Here is a 16,549-nt window from a genome sequence, read left to right on the forward strand (position 1 = left end):
AGGGAGAAGGAAGCTGTCCTCCCTCCCCCTGTGCTGCTGCCGCTGCCACCAATGAGAAGAGAGGAGGGTGGAGGAGGGGGGAGGAGGGGCGGGCGCACTGAGCCACCAATGAGGAGAGAGGGGCGGAGGAGGGGCGGGCGCACTGAGCCACCAATGATAGGACTATTCTCATTTCCCACACAGAGCGGCGCCCAGCGATATCTCAGCACTCACCATTAGTCCTGGGCGCCGCTCCGTTCGCCTGCAGTGCTCCATTACTGTCTCCTCTCCTGCTCCACATGCTGCTGATTACTATCGGAGCGATGGGAGGAGACATCAGATTCACTAGTGGGCGTTCATTCTCCCTGGCTGTAGCGCTGTCCAATCGCAGCGCAGGGAGAAGGAACGCCCACTAGTGAAGCTGATGTCTCCTCCCATCGCTCCGATAGTAATCAGCAGCATGTGGAGCAGGAGAGGAGACAGTAATGGAGCACTGCAGGCGAACGGAGAGGCGCCCAGGACTAATGGTGAGTGCTGAGACATCGCTGGGCGCCGCTCTGTGTGGCAGCAGAATCGCATTGTCAGTCTTTAACACAATACAGGAATCGCATTGCCGGCACCCTGCCGCTGACAGGGAGCTGCGATCAGAGGCAGTTAACCCCTTAGGTGCCGCACCTGAGGGGTTAACTGCTGATCTGCCAGTACCAGCCTCCTGTATAAAGGGGTAATTTATCATTGGTGGTGCAGTGTGCCCCACCCCCCTCAACCCCCCATCCCATTAAAATCATTGGTGGCACAGTGCGCCAGCCCCTCTCAACCTCCCCAGTATTAAAATCATTGGTGGCAGTGGCCACAGGGACCTCTCCCCTCCCCCTCATTGGTGGTGCAGTGGCAGCTTCTGATCGGAGCCCCAGCTGTGTAAGCCTGGGGCTCCGATCAGTTACCATGGCAGCCAGGACGCTACAGAAGCCCTGGTTGCCATGGTAACATCCCTGATGCTGTGTGCACAAGGCACAGAGCAGCAGGGACAGTGTGAAGTCCTATTCACCCTGATAGAGCTGAATAGGACAAGGGATGAAAGAGCCCAGGTTCTCGCCCCTAAGGCTACTTTCACACTTGCGTTCAGAGCGGATCCGTCTGAGACGGATCCGCTCATATAATGCAGACGGTGGATCCGTTCAGAACGGATCCGTCTGCATTATATTGTAAAAAATTTTTTTTTTGATGCGGCCCACATAAACTTAAATTTTGTTTTTTTGGCCCATGTTAGCCTTTGAGTTTGACATGCTTGATCTAGATGATTCAATAATCAACACTGAAGGTATTCAATGTGAAAGCAATAGACACATCAATAAAAAATGGTAGCCTGTAGTGTGGGCTCCACTGGGTGTCAGGGATAAACGCAAGTCTAAAGATATAAGGCAGTAAAAACCATGGCCATTGGAGTAATTGTGTCTTGGGCTGATGACACAATCCGTGGCAGTTTGAAAAGACGTATGCCGAACCGGCTACGTCAGACTGCATTATCTAGTCCTACAAGCGCTGTCGATCTTCTGCATGGACTGCCCCCTTCACGTCACCGAGCTGCGTTCCAAGCCTCGTTCTGGAGGCGACTGTATGTTCAAAATCGCGTGGGCAAGCCTCCTTAGTTAGGTCCTGAAGGCTGTGATATAGCCTATCGCGGTGCGCTGGTCCAGGGGGAGCTGCATATCAAGAGACCTCCCTGCACTTTATACTGCCTCATATCTTTAGGCTTGCGTTTAGCCCTGATACCCAGTGGAGCCCACACTACGGGCTACCATTTTATATTGATTTAAAGTGTATTTTGCTTTCACATTGAATACCCTCAGTGTTGATTATTGAATCATCTAGATCAACACGCTGATTCACGCCCTGCTCGATTGCACAATATGATGATTGTTACATGAAACATGCATGTAGGGATCTGCTGCACTAGGGCACAACAGGGCCAAGTAGCATAAGGGCAAGATTCCGGACGGGGTCGTTCTTCTCAAGACGGTGTTCCGTGGTTAGGACGTCAGCACCCCTATCCTAGGGTGATATAGGGGCTTAGAGCCCACCATCATTCCAGTCTGGTTCCTGACATCTTTTATTTTCAGCAAGATTACTGATCTACTGAACATCTGTAAAGACCGGAAGACACCTGGGTTACGGTAAGACAACCGGTTACACTTCAGGTGCCGCCGTGTACCAATAATTTTATGTGTCATTGTGCACTAGATTGCAAATGTGTGTTATATTTAGGGATCCTTTTTGTAACTGAATTAAAAGTTACATTTTAATTAAGTTCACCACTCCAAACTTTCCTTGTACTCTGTATTTATAGGTGATCTAGCTATAGATTATCAAAAACTTTTTCTACTTGATATAATGTCTGAAGGTTCTCATTTATTCTTTACAGATATACAATGACCTGGATAAATCAAGGCAACTGGACATACTGTAGATTTCTTGAAAACGTTTCACTCGTTCTTCCAACAAATTTTCTCAATTCTGAGTGACTGTACAAGAATTCTGGGAATAAATATGTAACTGAATCAACATCTGGTAATTATATATGGGTATAATTACCAGATGTTGATTCAGTTACATATTTCTAGAATTCTTGTAGTCACTCAGAATTGAGAAAGCTCGTTGGAAGAACGAGTGAAACGTTTTCAAGAAATCTACAGTACGTCCAGTTGCCTTGATTTATTCTTTACAGATATACTTGATATAATATCTGCACAGCAAGTCATGTTTTGTGCCGATTAAGTTTACATTACGTCAGGCCATACCCTAAATGCATCAATGGGCAATTATGTAGACTATCCATTTATCCATATTTTTTCAAAGGCTGTTGTACAAGACCGTATCAGTTTTGCAGTCCACAAACTGCATTTTTGTGAATCTCATTTGTGTGTTGTCTGCATCCATTTGTCCGTTCTGCAACTAGAAAAAAAGTGCCATTTTCGACGGACCCATTGACGTCAACGAGTCCACAACTGAATGTGGAAGGCACACGGACAGTATTCATATTTTGCAGATACAGTTTGCGGACCACAAAACGGATACAGTCGTGTGCATGAGGTCTAAAAGTAAATTTAGGTGGAGAATCCATGATCTACTTCACAGTATCCACAAGGCAAAAAGGTGCCTTTATTTTACTTGCCTTTTAGCTCCTGTGCAAACCATTTTACCCGAGCTAAATATAAGCGCCGTAGTACGTGGTTCTCTGATCCTCATAATTACTGCAGCAAAACGCTAGGAGGAAACCAAAAGAAAGCCACATTAGATATTTCTTCTCAAAAACATTATTTTGTTACATTACCAAGCATTCTGCAGTCAAGATAACAAAACTGAATGATTAACCCTTTTAGCCACCCTAGTGTCGGAGGGAATGTATGGAGCAGGCTGCTGAGTCCACCCCATACATAGTGGGTGTCGGTTGTAGAATACAGCAGGCATCCGGGCACAATGACTGGAATCTGTGATTAAGTCCGTCACTTAATCCCATAAATGATGCATTCGATGGCAAATCGCACCATCTGTGGAGTTAGGTAGAGATGGGCAGCTCGATCTGCATTCTAAATCAGAGCCCCTGGAATTAAATCTCGGAGGCTCTGATCGGTTACCATGGCAGCATGGGAGCTGCTGATCGTTCTCAGGACCTGTCATGGTAACCTGCTTGCAAAGCTGTGAGGGAGGCACAGCTCATTAGGCAAAGCAGCAGAATCTCATTTACCATAATAGTTCTCTATTATGGTGTATGGGACAAAGGATTAAACAAATCCCAGGTTCTAGCCCCCTAAGGGAGCTTATCCATTCACCTTACAGTCTAGGCCTGGCATCCAGTGATTACTTTCTCTTTCGGAACCGGATGAAATTTCTGCATGGACAATGATCTCCCGATAATAATGCAGTCAAAAAGGGGCAGTAACAGGGGTTCTGCTGCAGCAATAAGTCTCCATCTATTTTGACTGCATCCAATCACTTGAGGAGAGGTGGAATAAGTATGTTGAAGTCAAGGGGGATTACACAGAAAAGTAGTAAGTCAATTTTCTCAGAAAATTTTGTTTTCATATTCTGGTAGATAACTTATTGAACACCTGTCATAACTCACAATATTTTTCTTGTTTTAAAGATGAGATACTAAGTTTTAAGACCAGACTTTAATCTCTAGCTGTTCCACAGCCTGAGATATGCCATGAAAAATCAGCCCTGCCCCTTCAGCTGGCTCAGATGTCAGCCAGTGTAGAGGAGAGGGGGACAAGTGGGAGAAGGACTGACAAGACTTGTGTGTAACTTTACATGCCACCAGGGAGGACTTCTGTGCATCTTAGGCCTAGTTCATACGTTCTTTTTTTTTTTGCGAGTGTACAGGCCTTTTTTTGTGTTCCGCATACGGAACCATTCCGTTCCCGCATTTCCGTTCCGTTGAAAGATAGAACATGTCCTATTGCCCGCAAATCATATTCCATGGCTCCATTCAAGTCAATGGGTCCGCAAAAAAATACGGAACGGAACACATATGGAAATGCATCCGTATGTCATCCGTATCCGTTCTTGTGGAACCATCTATTGAAAATGTTATGCCCAGCCCAATTTTTTATATGTAATTACTGTATATGCCATATTGAAAAACGGAACGGAAACACAACAGAACAACGGACCGCAAAAAACTATAAAAGCCACACGTTCGTGTGAACTAGGCCTTACTGTATGAACCCCCTTCACTGGAGAGTAAAATACTCAGACCTATTATTTAGAGAAAACTGTTACAAGATGCAGTAATAGTGAAAACAATTATCACCAGAGAGGAATATCCAATATATTTCTGACAGATGTTGAATTAAATTCATCAATAGAAAATACATTTTTACACCTGGACTTCCCATGATTCATCAGCACTAACTCATTTTCTGATGAAATACAGGATTATAGCACCCATATTATACCTATCCAAATGTGTCCTTAGTTAATGCATTATATGCGGTTCAGAGAATTATTGTTACTCAGGACTACAGTTTGCATAGGGTGATGAAAAATTATACACATAAATCCCAGCACTTGCATGCAAAAATTGGTTGATGCATTCCTGCAGATTTTGCATTTCCTTATAGAGGACATGTCACCAATGCAAAAAAATATAAAAATATATAATATAGTCTAGTTGACCATACTTCCCGGAGCACGGCATACCTTCACTTGTGAATATGCATCCCCGTTCTGCAGTAATGTCTCCCAATATTTCTGCACCTCGCATGCCAATCTGATGTTACTGGCCACAGGTGTGTGACTGGTCACGTCTCTTCTTTACTAGGCAAGGTTTCTTCCCACTGTGATGATCTGCATCACATCACGCAGCATCAGGAGGCTCTCGAGAAGTCGCGAGACCACCCTGAAGCATAGCTTCTGATGGGACAGCATCACACGCAGACCAGATTGAGACACCACAGCAGAGAAGAGCCATCCCTGAAGTGGAATTTCACTCTAGTCTGAGTGAGATGCTGTCCCGTCAGAAGCTATGCAAAAGTATTCACCCCTTTTGACTTTTGTGTATTTTGGCGCCTCACAACCTGGATTTAACATGGATTGTTTGAGGATTTGCATAGTTAAAGAGGACCTTTCACCAATCCTGACACTGTGAACGAAGAATACAGACATGGAGAGTGGCGCCCGGGAATCTCACTGCACTTATTATCCCTGGGCGCCGCTCCGTTCTCCTGCTATGCCCTGCGGTATCTCCGGTCACAAACTTATGGTAGGCAGAGTCTGCCCTTGGTCTGCTGTAGCGCTGGTCAATCGCAGCGCAGAGCTCACAGCCTGGGAGGTTATTTTCTCCCAGGCTGTGAGCTCTGCAATTGGTGTTCTTTGGGTGATGTGTTGGGTTTGCACCAGACACAGCGTTTTCTTTGATGGCCGAAAAACGAGATTTTTGTGAACTCACCTGTAAAATCTCTCTCTCGCGTAGTTCATTGGGGGACTAAGACCGTGGGTATAGCTGCTTGCTGCCACTAGGAGGCGACACTAGGCTAAAGAAGTGATATGCTATCTCCAGGCTGGAGGGGGTATAGCCTGCAGGGGAGGAGTTATCAGTTTGTGCCCAAGCAATAGGAGTAGGAGAAAAAACTATAAGGAAAATACAGTAAACAACCAATAACTGACAAACATCAGTCGGAATGCACCAGAACTGAGGACCATACTGGCCCACCAACCGCCAATATGTGCGGCAAACAGAACACTGGGTGGGAGCTGTGCCCCCCAATGAACTACGCGAGAAAGATTTTACAGGTGAGTTCACAAAAATCTTGTTTTCTCGCTAGTATCATTGGGGGACACAGACCGTGGGACGTCCTAAAGCAGTCCACGGGGAGGGAAACAAATCACACGCCCCTGGAGAAAAAACGCCCTCGAGGATGCGTCATCCGCTGCCGCCTGCAAGATCTTGCTGCCTGGAGCAGCAACAGTTGATGTCTAGAAAAGCCCCCCGAAAAACTCAGCGAACTTGCCGGAAGACCAAGACGCTGCCCTCTAGAAGCGATGTCTGGAGTAGATGAACCCGAGAAATGACGACCGCTGGTTGGCCAGGCCATCACTCCGCTAGGAAGCAACCGACAGGCAGACATCCCAGGAAAAAAAGCATCCCGTTGGAAGACGCCAGCTATGACAAGGACCTCCAAGAAAATCAGGCAGAAAACCCATACAGAGGAACGCGCCAAGTATGGACCAGCAAATCTCCGAGGCCAAAATAGATGGCTGATGGAGAGTCCGCCCTCAAAATACGAGGGAGAAAGAAGAGAAAACCATGTCCGAGATGACCCGGAAAGCGGCGACCTTCCGCCAGAAAGAAAATTCTGGCGGAGCACTGCCTGATGCAAATGACAAAAGGACAAATGGACGTACAATAAGAAGAAGAAGTCCCAGAGGGGGGGCTTGTTTGTTCCTGAAACGCCTCCAGCGATCTACCGATCGTCGGGGCAAAGCCGGTTGTTGACCACAACTGTGGAAGCGGAACCAAAATCCAGGTCCGCAGGACCCTCCTCTGGTTAAAGAAACCGGTAATGGAAAAACCCCATAATTGACATATATTGACTTCCGGGCAGAGACCAAGATAAGAGAATACTCTCCATGGAAAAAAATAGATCCCGGATTCCATAGCTATACAACCCATTGCCGCCGGTCGAGGAGACCGAAGGGAAATGTGGTCAGCAATCCAGCTAGAGGAAGGACAGGAAGAAAAATAGGGGTGTTCCGTTCAAGGAACGAAATCCCCACCAGTGGTGACAAGGTGTGACAGTCACCCACTCAGCCTGGCTTGGGGGGACCGTAGTCCACCCCCGGAAGGAGCAGAGAAAGGAATGACCACCATCGCTTGATGTGACACAGAAGTAATCCTAACTGAAGGAAGGAATCACTGTAGTGGTAGATGAGTGCCACAGGGACTAAGCTACCCAGTCGAGCGCGCCCAAGTAAGGTGCTGATAGCTATGGCATTGATGCCAGTGCCAAACCCGAGTTGACGACACAAGAACAATAGTTGTCAGAGCAACGGACAGTTAACAGTAATGAAGACCATTAAGAGGTCAGGGCAAAGCCCATTGCCATCAGGGACTGGCACTTTACAGATCTCCTGGTAATGAAATACACCCCTGAGGAGGAGCCCATACAAAAGGAAGCCGCCAGAGTAACGCAAAGGCCACACTCCAGCTGAGGAGGAGGCCACCCCGTACAGGATACCAACCCCAAAGTCAGAAGAAACTGCCGTCTGACGAAGGAACTGTGCATTAGGAATTTCAGTAGGAACCCTAGCATGTAGTGGAGATGTAAATACCCCTTGTACAGTCATAGCTACAGCCTGCTCCTCCCAGCGTAAAACTGAGGAAGAGGCCTAAGGACACCCAGAAGTAGCATGGAACCAAGCTATCTCAGTCAACCAGAGCCATCCTGAGGCATTCCATCTAAAAAAGGGGGCAAAACCAGAGCAACCGCCGAAGCAGTGTCAGGGTAGAACCCCTATCTGAGGGGGCTGACCCACTGCAATGAGTTCGATCTCCGGCCCTTGTGAAAACTACCCTTGCTTTTTTGTCAGAAGTGGGATCTGAACCCACGCCTCCATTTGGAGACCCGAACACCCCACACACGGAAGAGATTAACTCTTGAGTCCGGCACATTAGACCACTCGGCCATCCTGACTTAGAGAACACGCTGTAGTAGTCCATGCAGAATGCCAGCCAAACACCCTCACCTAATGAGGAAGAGTGGTGGCCCAGAATGCAGAGTCAGTGCAACCTTGGGCTCCATGGGTCGTAATCCCAACATTTGTATAATGGCGTGCACCCACACGCTGTAGAGGACCAATTTCTGACCGACCTGAACGGTGGAGGCCCATAGGGATGGGAATCTAGGGCACCTGAAGAGTTGCTGAGCGACTCCCCTAAGAGAACAAGGACGACCTATCTGCGCCAACAACCAGTACCAGAAGAGACGGAAGGATACAGTATGGGAGCAGTCCCAGTATCCATATACCTCTAGATGAAGAATACCAGGCACCAATGGCAACGACTGTTGCCGCGGCCCACCCGTGAAGGAAGCCAAGGCATCTAGTGCGCAGGCTTAGTTGAATTAAAGCATGCATAGATGCTCAGTGATTTCCTGTTAGATGTAGAAGGGGGTAATGCCACGACTGTTGAATAGTATTCAGTGGTAGCGCAATCCTCCGTCAAGGAAGGGAGGTAGGGAGATGATCAGAACCGCATCCAACGGTAGTGTAATAACCCCCTCCATGGAGGGGGTAACACGTACTGTAAGCACTACACTCAATGGAAGTGCAACCACTCCACCTATGAAGGGGAGAAAAATATATAGGGAGTACTGTATCCTGAGTTAGCGCAAGTACCTAACCTATGGCAGGGGGTAATGCACCCAGTAGGAATTGACCCCAATGGCAGAGAAGTACACCCCTATGGAAGAGGATAATGCATATGAATAGTCCCGTTCCCGGTGGGTAGAGAACTCCTCCACCTAAGCAAGGTGGTAATACTTACAGCAAACATTGCCACCCGCGATAAAGCCATAACGCCTCCTATGAGAGAGGCTAATGCCAGTACTGTACCCAGTGGAACAGCAATCCGTCAACAACCGAAAGGGGAGACGCGAATGGCTGGCACTGACCAGTGCAAGTGCAGTCAGTCCACCTGTGGAATGAGGGAATACAAAGGGTAAGTACTGTATCCAGTAGCAATGCAAATGCCGCCTAAGGAAGGGGCAATGCAGACAATCAGTACTGCCGGTAGCATGGATGCAGTCTAGAAGATTCATATCAGAGTCCGCAGAACTGTTCCCTGTTCCCTCAGAACAAACCCCTGTCAGAAGGGAGGGTTCTGAAGATCACCCTAATGAGGAAGGGTGGAGGTGCGGAGGAGACCGAGGAGGAAGTGTCCTGCTCGTGCGCAGCTCTACCTCTGAGCATTGAGCCATGGCAGTTACAGGCTGTGACGGCGGCGATATAACCATCAAAACACCCAGGAGGTGGAATCGGCATCCCTACCTGACCGCTCACAGGATTGTGTGGGCGGCACTCAATCAACCCACAATCCAGGAGGGTGGATTGGGAACTGCCAGAGGTCCTCCATTGGATTGCGCATGTGGATTAACAACCAAATGACCCAAGAGGGGTGGATTGGGAATCCAGCAGCTGTGCTCCCCCGGCTTTGTGCAGGTGGAGCATTATCAACCAAACGGCCCCGTAGGGCGGATTGGGAATCCTGCAGATGTGCTCCCCCGGATCCGTGCAGGTGGAGCATTATCAACCAAACGGCCCCGTAGGGCGGATTGGGAATCCTGCAGATGTGCTCCCCCGGATCCGTGCAGGTGGAGCATTATCAACCAAACGGCCCCGTAGGGCGGATTGGGAATCCTGCAGATGTGCTCCCCCGGATCCGTGCAGGTGGAGCATTATCAACCAAACGGCCCCGTAGGGCGGATTGGGAATCCTGCAGATGTGCTCCCCCGGATCCGTGCAGGTGGAGCATTATCAACCAAATGGCCCCGTAGGGCGGATTGGGAATCCTCAGATGTGCCCCCCTGGATTTGTGCAGGTGGAGCACTATCAACCAAACAGCCCCGTAGGGCGGATTGGGAATCCTTCAGATGCGTTCCCCTGTATTTTTGTAGGTGGAGTATTATCAACCAACCGGCCCCAGCGGGCGGATTGGGGATCCGTCAGATGTGCTCCCCTGTATTTGTGCAGGTGGAGTATTATCAACCAAACGGCCTCAGCGGGCGGATTGGGAATCCTTCAGATGTGCTCCCCTGTATCTGTGCAGGTGGGGCATTATAAACCAAACGGCCCGTATGGCGGATTGGGAATCCCTCAGATGTGTTCCGCTGGATCTCACATGTGGTGGCCTATACACCAGACGACCCAGAAGGGTGGTCTGGGAATTCTTCATGTGTGCATTCTCACCAAACAGCCCCGGAGGGCGGATTGGAAACTGTGAGCAATCCTCCCCTGTCCAATAGGACATGGGCCCAGCCCCATACCCCACCACCAGGGTGGACATGCCGGCAGGAAGGGGCTAGGGTTAACTTCCTAATCTAAGGTAATTGGCCTGCAGAAGGGGACTCCGGATAATGCAGTGCCGGCTGCAAACAAACGACTTGCCACAAAGGGTTAACCCAGATCAGAGGACCGGAGGCGGAGCTCAGCGGGCACCTGGGGGAGGAGCGACAGCTAGTCGGGGAGAATCCGCGCCAAAAGGACGAACCCGCCCCCTCCATAACTGGAATGAAAGTTGCGGCCTAGTAGGCCGCAAAGCCGGGACATAAAGTTCGGCGCACAGCCGACCGGGGGTACTGCCGGCCGGTTACCACAGCGGGGCCTGGAGAGCAACCGCCGATGTCTGCCCACTGATCTGGAGGGGGTGTGTTCCCTCTCGCTGCGGGAACCCATCCCGTGCCGCTAAAGGCTGCCCGGGCTGAGTCCCGGTAGGCCCGAAGAGGAGCCGGGGCCTAAATTTTAGCGCCGGCCGAACGAATAGCCGGCCGGGAAGTGGAGTGACCGGAGAGGCGCTCTGCAAGCGCCCTGGCCGAACACCGGCCTCAGGAGCTCACCCCGCAGGCCGTACAACTGGACCAGTGCCGGCTGCCGGACGGAATCTGATGAGAACCCAGGCCCCCCGTATGGACAGAAGCCCAAACCTACATTGGGGCCTGAGGTAATGTGGGGCCCTCACCAGGAATGGCCCACCTGAGGAAAAAGGTCCTCCATCTATGATGAGGTGACCGGGGAGGGGGGGGGGGGAAGGGGGAGGGCCGAGGTACTTACCCAATGCGGACTACTCACCCCATCTTCATCCTCTTCTCCTTTTCTCAGAGTACCAGCAGGGTCACCTCTTCAGCCGCTGGCACACAAAGTGGCAGGAGACTGGAATGGCGGAGGGTCTCGCCGGATTCAGGTGACCCCTTGGCTGGCGGGAAGCAGGGGAGCTGGGCTGCCCTGGTCCACTTCCGTTTCTTGGGGAGGGCGAGCGGTGAGGGATTCCGACACCGGCCTTGCTCCCGGGGTAGACAGAGTGGCTAGGCGACTGTTTCCCCAAACCTAAAAGAGGAAAAAGATAAAATAATAAAAGTAAGCCGCCCTGCAAAAAGCAGGGAGGTCTGCCTCCTACGACACCAAGCTAAAAACTGATATGCTCTCTCCAGGCTGGAGGGGGTATAGCCTGCAGGGGAGGAGTTATCACTTCTTAGCCTAGTGTCGCCTCCTAGTGGCAGCAAGCAGCTATACCCACGGTCTGTGTCCCCCAATGATACTAGCGAGAAAGTTAAATTTTAGTCTCATCAGACCAGAGCACCTTCCTCAATACATTTTGGGACTCTCCTACTCACAACATGCCTTATTGTTTTTAGCTGAAAGTAATGGCTTTCTTCTGGCCACTCTGCCATAAAGCCCAACTCTATGGAGCATACGGCTTATTGTCGTCCTATGTACAGATACTCCAGTCTCTGCTGTGGAACTCTCCAGCTCCTCCAGGGTTAACTTAGGTCTTTGTGCTGCCTCTCAGATTAATGTCCTCCTTGCCCGGTCCGTGAGTTTTGGTGGGCAGCTGTTTCCTGGCAGGTTTGCTGTTCTGCCATGTCCTTTCCATTTGGTTATGATATATTTGATGGTGCTCCCAGGAATCAAAGATTTTGATTTTTTTTTTTTTTTTTTTTTTTTTTTTTTATAACCTAACCCTGACTTATACTTCTCAGAAACATTGTCCCTTACTTGTTTGGAGAGTTCCTTGGTCTTCATGGCAGTGTTTAGTTAGTGATGCCTCTTGCTTAAGTGTTGCAGCCTCTGGGGCCTTGGGGGGGAGGGGCGGGGGGTAAAAAGTGTGTATATGTATTGACAGATCATGTGACACTTAGATTGCTCACAGGTGACATCATTTCACTAATTATGTGACTTTTGAAGTTAAGTGCTTGCACCTGAGATTTTTATGGGCTTCCTAACAAAGGGAGTGAATACATATGCACATGCCAATTTTCTGTTTTCTATTTCTAAACAATAGTTTTATTTATATATTTTCCTCATTTCACTTCACCAACTTAGACCATTGTGTTCTGATCCATCACATAAAATTCAGATTAACAAAAACATTGAACTTAAGGCTGTAATGTAACAAAATACGAAAAAAAGTCAATGGGGGTGAATACTTTTGCAAGATAAATAGATATCTATCCATCTATCTCAATATCAATCAGGCAGCACTCCCTTGGAAGTTGAAAAGAAGGGTGGTAATCCCTCGATTCAGGATGATGAACAAAATAAAATTCCGCAGCACTCCTTGAAAGATGAAAAAAAATGTGCTATTTATTCACTTGTCATGTAACAACGTTTCGGTTCTCTCTCAGAAGAAGTGGCCCTCTTGGCTTGAAAAAGGTTCTGACAGAGAACCGAAATGTTGTTACATGACATGTGTAAATAAATAGCAAATTTTTTCATCTTTCAAGGAGTGCTGCAGAATATTATATATATATATATATATATATATATATATATACACACACACACATATACATATACACACACACACAGTACAGACCAAAAGTTTGGACACCTCATTCAAAGAGTTTTCTTTATTTTCATGACTATGAAAATTGTAGATTCACACTGAAGGCATCAAAACTATGAATTAACACATGTGGAATTATATACATAACAAAAAAGTGTGAAACAACTGAAAATATGTCATATTCTAGGTTCTTCAAAGTAGCCACCTTTTGCTTTGATTACTGCTTTGCACACTCTTGGCATTCTCTTGATGAGCTTCAAGAGGTAGTCACCTGAAATGGTTTTCACGTCACAGGTGTGCCCTGTCAGGTTTAATAAGTGGGATTTCTTGCCTTATAAAATAGGGTTGGGACCACCAGTTGCCTTGTGGAGAAGTCAGGTGGATACACAGCTGATAGTCCTACTGAATAGACTGTTAGAATTTGTATTTTGGCAAGAAAAAAGCAGCTAAGTAAAGAAAAACGAGTGGCCATCATTAGTTTAAGAAATGAAGGTCAGTCAGTCTGAAAAATTGGGAAAACTTTGAAAGTGTCCCCAAGTGCAGTCACAAAAACCATCAAGCGCTACAAAGAAACTGGCTCACATGCGGACCACCCCAGGAAAGGAAGACCAAGAGTCACCTCTGCTGCGGAGGATAAGTTCATCCGAGTCACCAGCCTCAGAAATCGCAGGTTAACAGCAGCTCAGATTAGAGACCAGGTCAATGCCACAGAGTTTTAGCAGCAGCAGACACATCTCTAGAACTGTTAAGAGGAGACTGTGTGAATCAGGCCTTCATGGTAGAATATCTGCTAGGAAACCACTGCTAAGGACAGGCAACAAGCAGAAGAGACTTGTTTGGGCTAAAGAACACAAGGAATGGACATTAGACCAGTGGAAATCTGTGCTTTGGTCTGATGAGTCCAAATTTGAGATCTTTGGTTCCAACCACCGTGTCTTTGTGCGACGCAGAAAAGGTGAACAGATGGACTCTACATGCCTGGTTCCCACCGTGAAGCATGGAAGAGGTGTGATGGTGCTTTGCTGGTGACACTGTTGGGGATTTATTCAAAATTGAAGGCATACTGAACCAGCATGGCTACCACAACATCTTGCAGCGGCATGCTATTCCATCTGGTTCGCGTTTAGTTGGACCATCATTTATTTTTCAACAGGACAATGACCCCAAACACACCTCCAGGCTGTGTAAGGGCTATTTGACCATGAAGGAGAGTGATGGGATGCGGCGCCAGATGACCTGGCCTCCACAGTCACCGGACATGAACCCAATCGAGATGGTTTGGGGTGAGCTGGACCGCAGAGTTAAGGCAAAAGGGCCAACAAGTGCTAAGCATCTCTGGGAACTCCTTCAAGACTGTTGGAAGACCATTTCAGGTGACTACCTCTTGAAGCTCATCAAGAGAATGCCAAGAGTGTGCAAAGCAGACATTTTCAGTTGTTTCACACTTTTTTGTTATGTATATAAGTCCACATGTGTTAATTCATAGTTTTGATGCATTCAGTGTGAATCTACAATTTTCATAGTCATGAAAACTCTTTGAATGAGAAGGTGTGTCCAAGTGTGTGTGTGTATATATATATATTTATATATATATATACACACACACACACACACATATACATACACACACATACATACACACATCACAATGGATTTGAAATGAAACAAACAAGATGTGCTTTAACTGCAGATTGTCAGCTTTAATTTGAATGTATTTACATCCAAATCAGGTGAACGGTGTAGGAGTTACAACAGTTTGCATATGTGCCTCCCACTTGTTAAGGAACCAAAAGTAATGGGACAATTGGCTTCTCAGCTGTTCCATGGCCAGGTTCGTGTTATTCCCTCGTTATCTCAATTATAATGAGCAGATAAAAGGTCCAGAGTTCATTTCAAGTGTGCTATTTGCATTTGGAATCTGTCGCTGTTAACTCAAGATGAGATCCGAAGAGCTGTTACTATCAGTGAAGCAAGCCATCATTAGGCTGAAAAAAACAAAACAAACCCATTAGAGAGCAAAAACATTAGGCGTGGCCAAAACAACTGTTTGGAACATTTTTAAAAAGAAGGAACGCACCGGTGACCTCAGCAACACCAAAAGACACAGGAAACAACTGTGGTGGATGACCGAAGAATTCTTTCCCTGGTAAAGAAAACACCCTTTACAACAGTTGGCCAGATCAAAAACACTCTCCAGGAGGTAGGTGTATGTGTGTCAAAGTCAACAATCAAGAGAAAACTTCACAGAGTGAATACAGAGGGTTCACCACAAGATGTAAACCATTGGCGAGCCTCAAAAACAGGAAGGCCAGATTAGCGTTTGCAAAACGACATCTAAAAAAGCCTTCACAGTTCTGGAACATCCAATGGACAGATGAGACCAAGATCAACTTGCACCATAATGATGGGAAGAGAAGAGTATGGAGAAGGAAAGGAACGGAACTGCTCATGATCCTAAGCATACCACCTCATCAGTGAAGCATGGTGGTGGTAGTGTCATGGTGTGGGCATGTATGGGCTGCCAATGGAACTGGTTGTCTTGTATTTATCAATGATGTGACTGCTGACACAAGCAGCAGGATGAATTCTGAAGTGTTTCAGGAAATATTATCTGCTCATATTCAGCCAAATGCTTCAGAACTCATTGGACAGCACTTCACAGTGCAGATGGATAATGACCCAAAGCATACTGCAAAAGCAACCAAGGAGTTTTTTAAGGGAAAGAAGTGGAATGTTATGCAATGGCCAAGTCAATCACCTGACCTGAATCCGATTGAGCATGCATTTCACTTGTTGAAGACAAAACTGAAGGGAAAAGGCCCCAAGAACAAGCAGGAACTGAAGACAGTTGCAGTAGAGGCCTGGCAGAGCATCACCAGGGATGAAACCCAGCATCTGGTGATGTCTATGCGTTCCAGACTTCAGGCTGTAATTGACTGCAAAGGATTTGCAACCAAGTATTAAAAAGTGAAAGTTTGATTTCTGATTATTATTATGTCCCATTACTTTTGGTCCATTAACAAGTGGGAGGCACATATACAAACTGTTGTAATTCCTACACCGTTCACCTGATTTGGATGTAAATACCCTCAAATTAAAAGCAGACAGTCTGCAGTTAAAGCGGGTGACAATCTTGTGTGCCTCCGTGTTTTTTAGCAGTACCATTGACTTGAATGGGTCCGCGAACCGTTGTCCGCGAAAATAATAGGACAGGTTATATTTTTTTGACGGACTGGAACCACGGACGCGGATGGCAAATGGTGCATTAGCCGGGTTTACAACGGACCCATTAAAAAATCAATGGGTCCGTAGAAAATCACCAAAAAACGGTGCAACGGACATGGAATAAAACAATGGTCGTGTGCATGAAGCCCAAGTCAAACTTCAATGTTTTATTCAGACTCAGCAACATATTACAGTCTTGGTGCTTGTTCAAACACAGCAAAAACAAAACAATGTTCACCTGGATTCCTAGGTGTTGGTTCACTCCTGGCTTAATGCTCAACCACA

At 47.3% G+C, this 16,549-nt stretch overlaps 1 protein-coding gene across 1 annotated transcript in view; it reads right to left on the reverse strand.

Moving 5' to 3' along the window:
• LOC122922646 (TATA-box binding protein) overlaps window positions 1-16,549 on the reverse strand; it is a 44,907-nt gene that overhangs the window by 20,033 nt on the left and 8,325 nt on the right. Inside the window, exon 5 of the mRNA XM_044273327.1 lies at window positions 3,152-3,243. Within this exon, the coding sequence (XP_044129262.1) occupies window positions 3,152-3,243 (92 nt within the window). The remainder of the gene's footprint in view (window positions 1-3,151; window positions 3,244-16,549) is intronic.

Source organism: Bufo gargarizans, unplaced genomic scaffold, assembly GCF_014858855.1.
Source record: "Bufo gargarizans isolate SCDJY-AF-19 unplaced genomic scaffold, ASM1485885v1 fragScaff_scaffold_585_pilon:::fragment_2:::debris, whole genome shotgun sequence".
In the NCBI taxonomy this organism is placed as follows: Eukaryota; Metazoa; Chordata; class Amphibia; order Anura; family Bufonidae; genus Bufo; species Bufo gargarizans.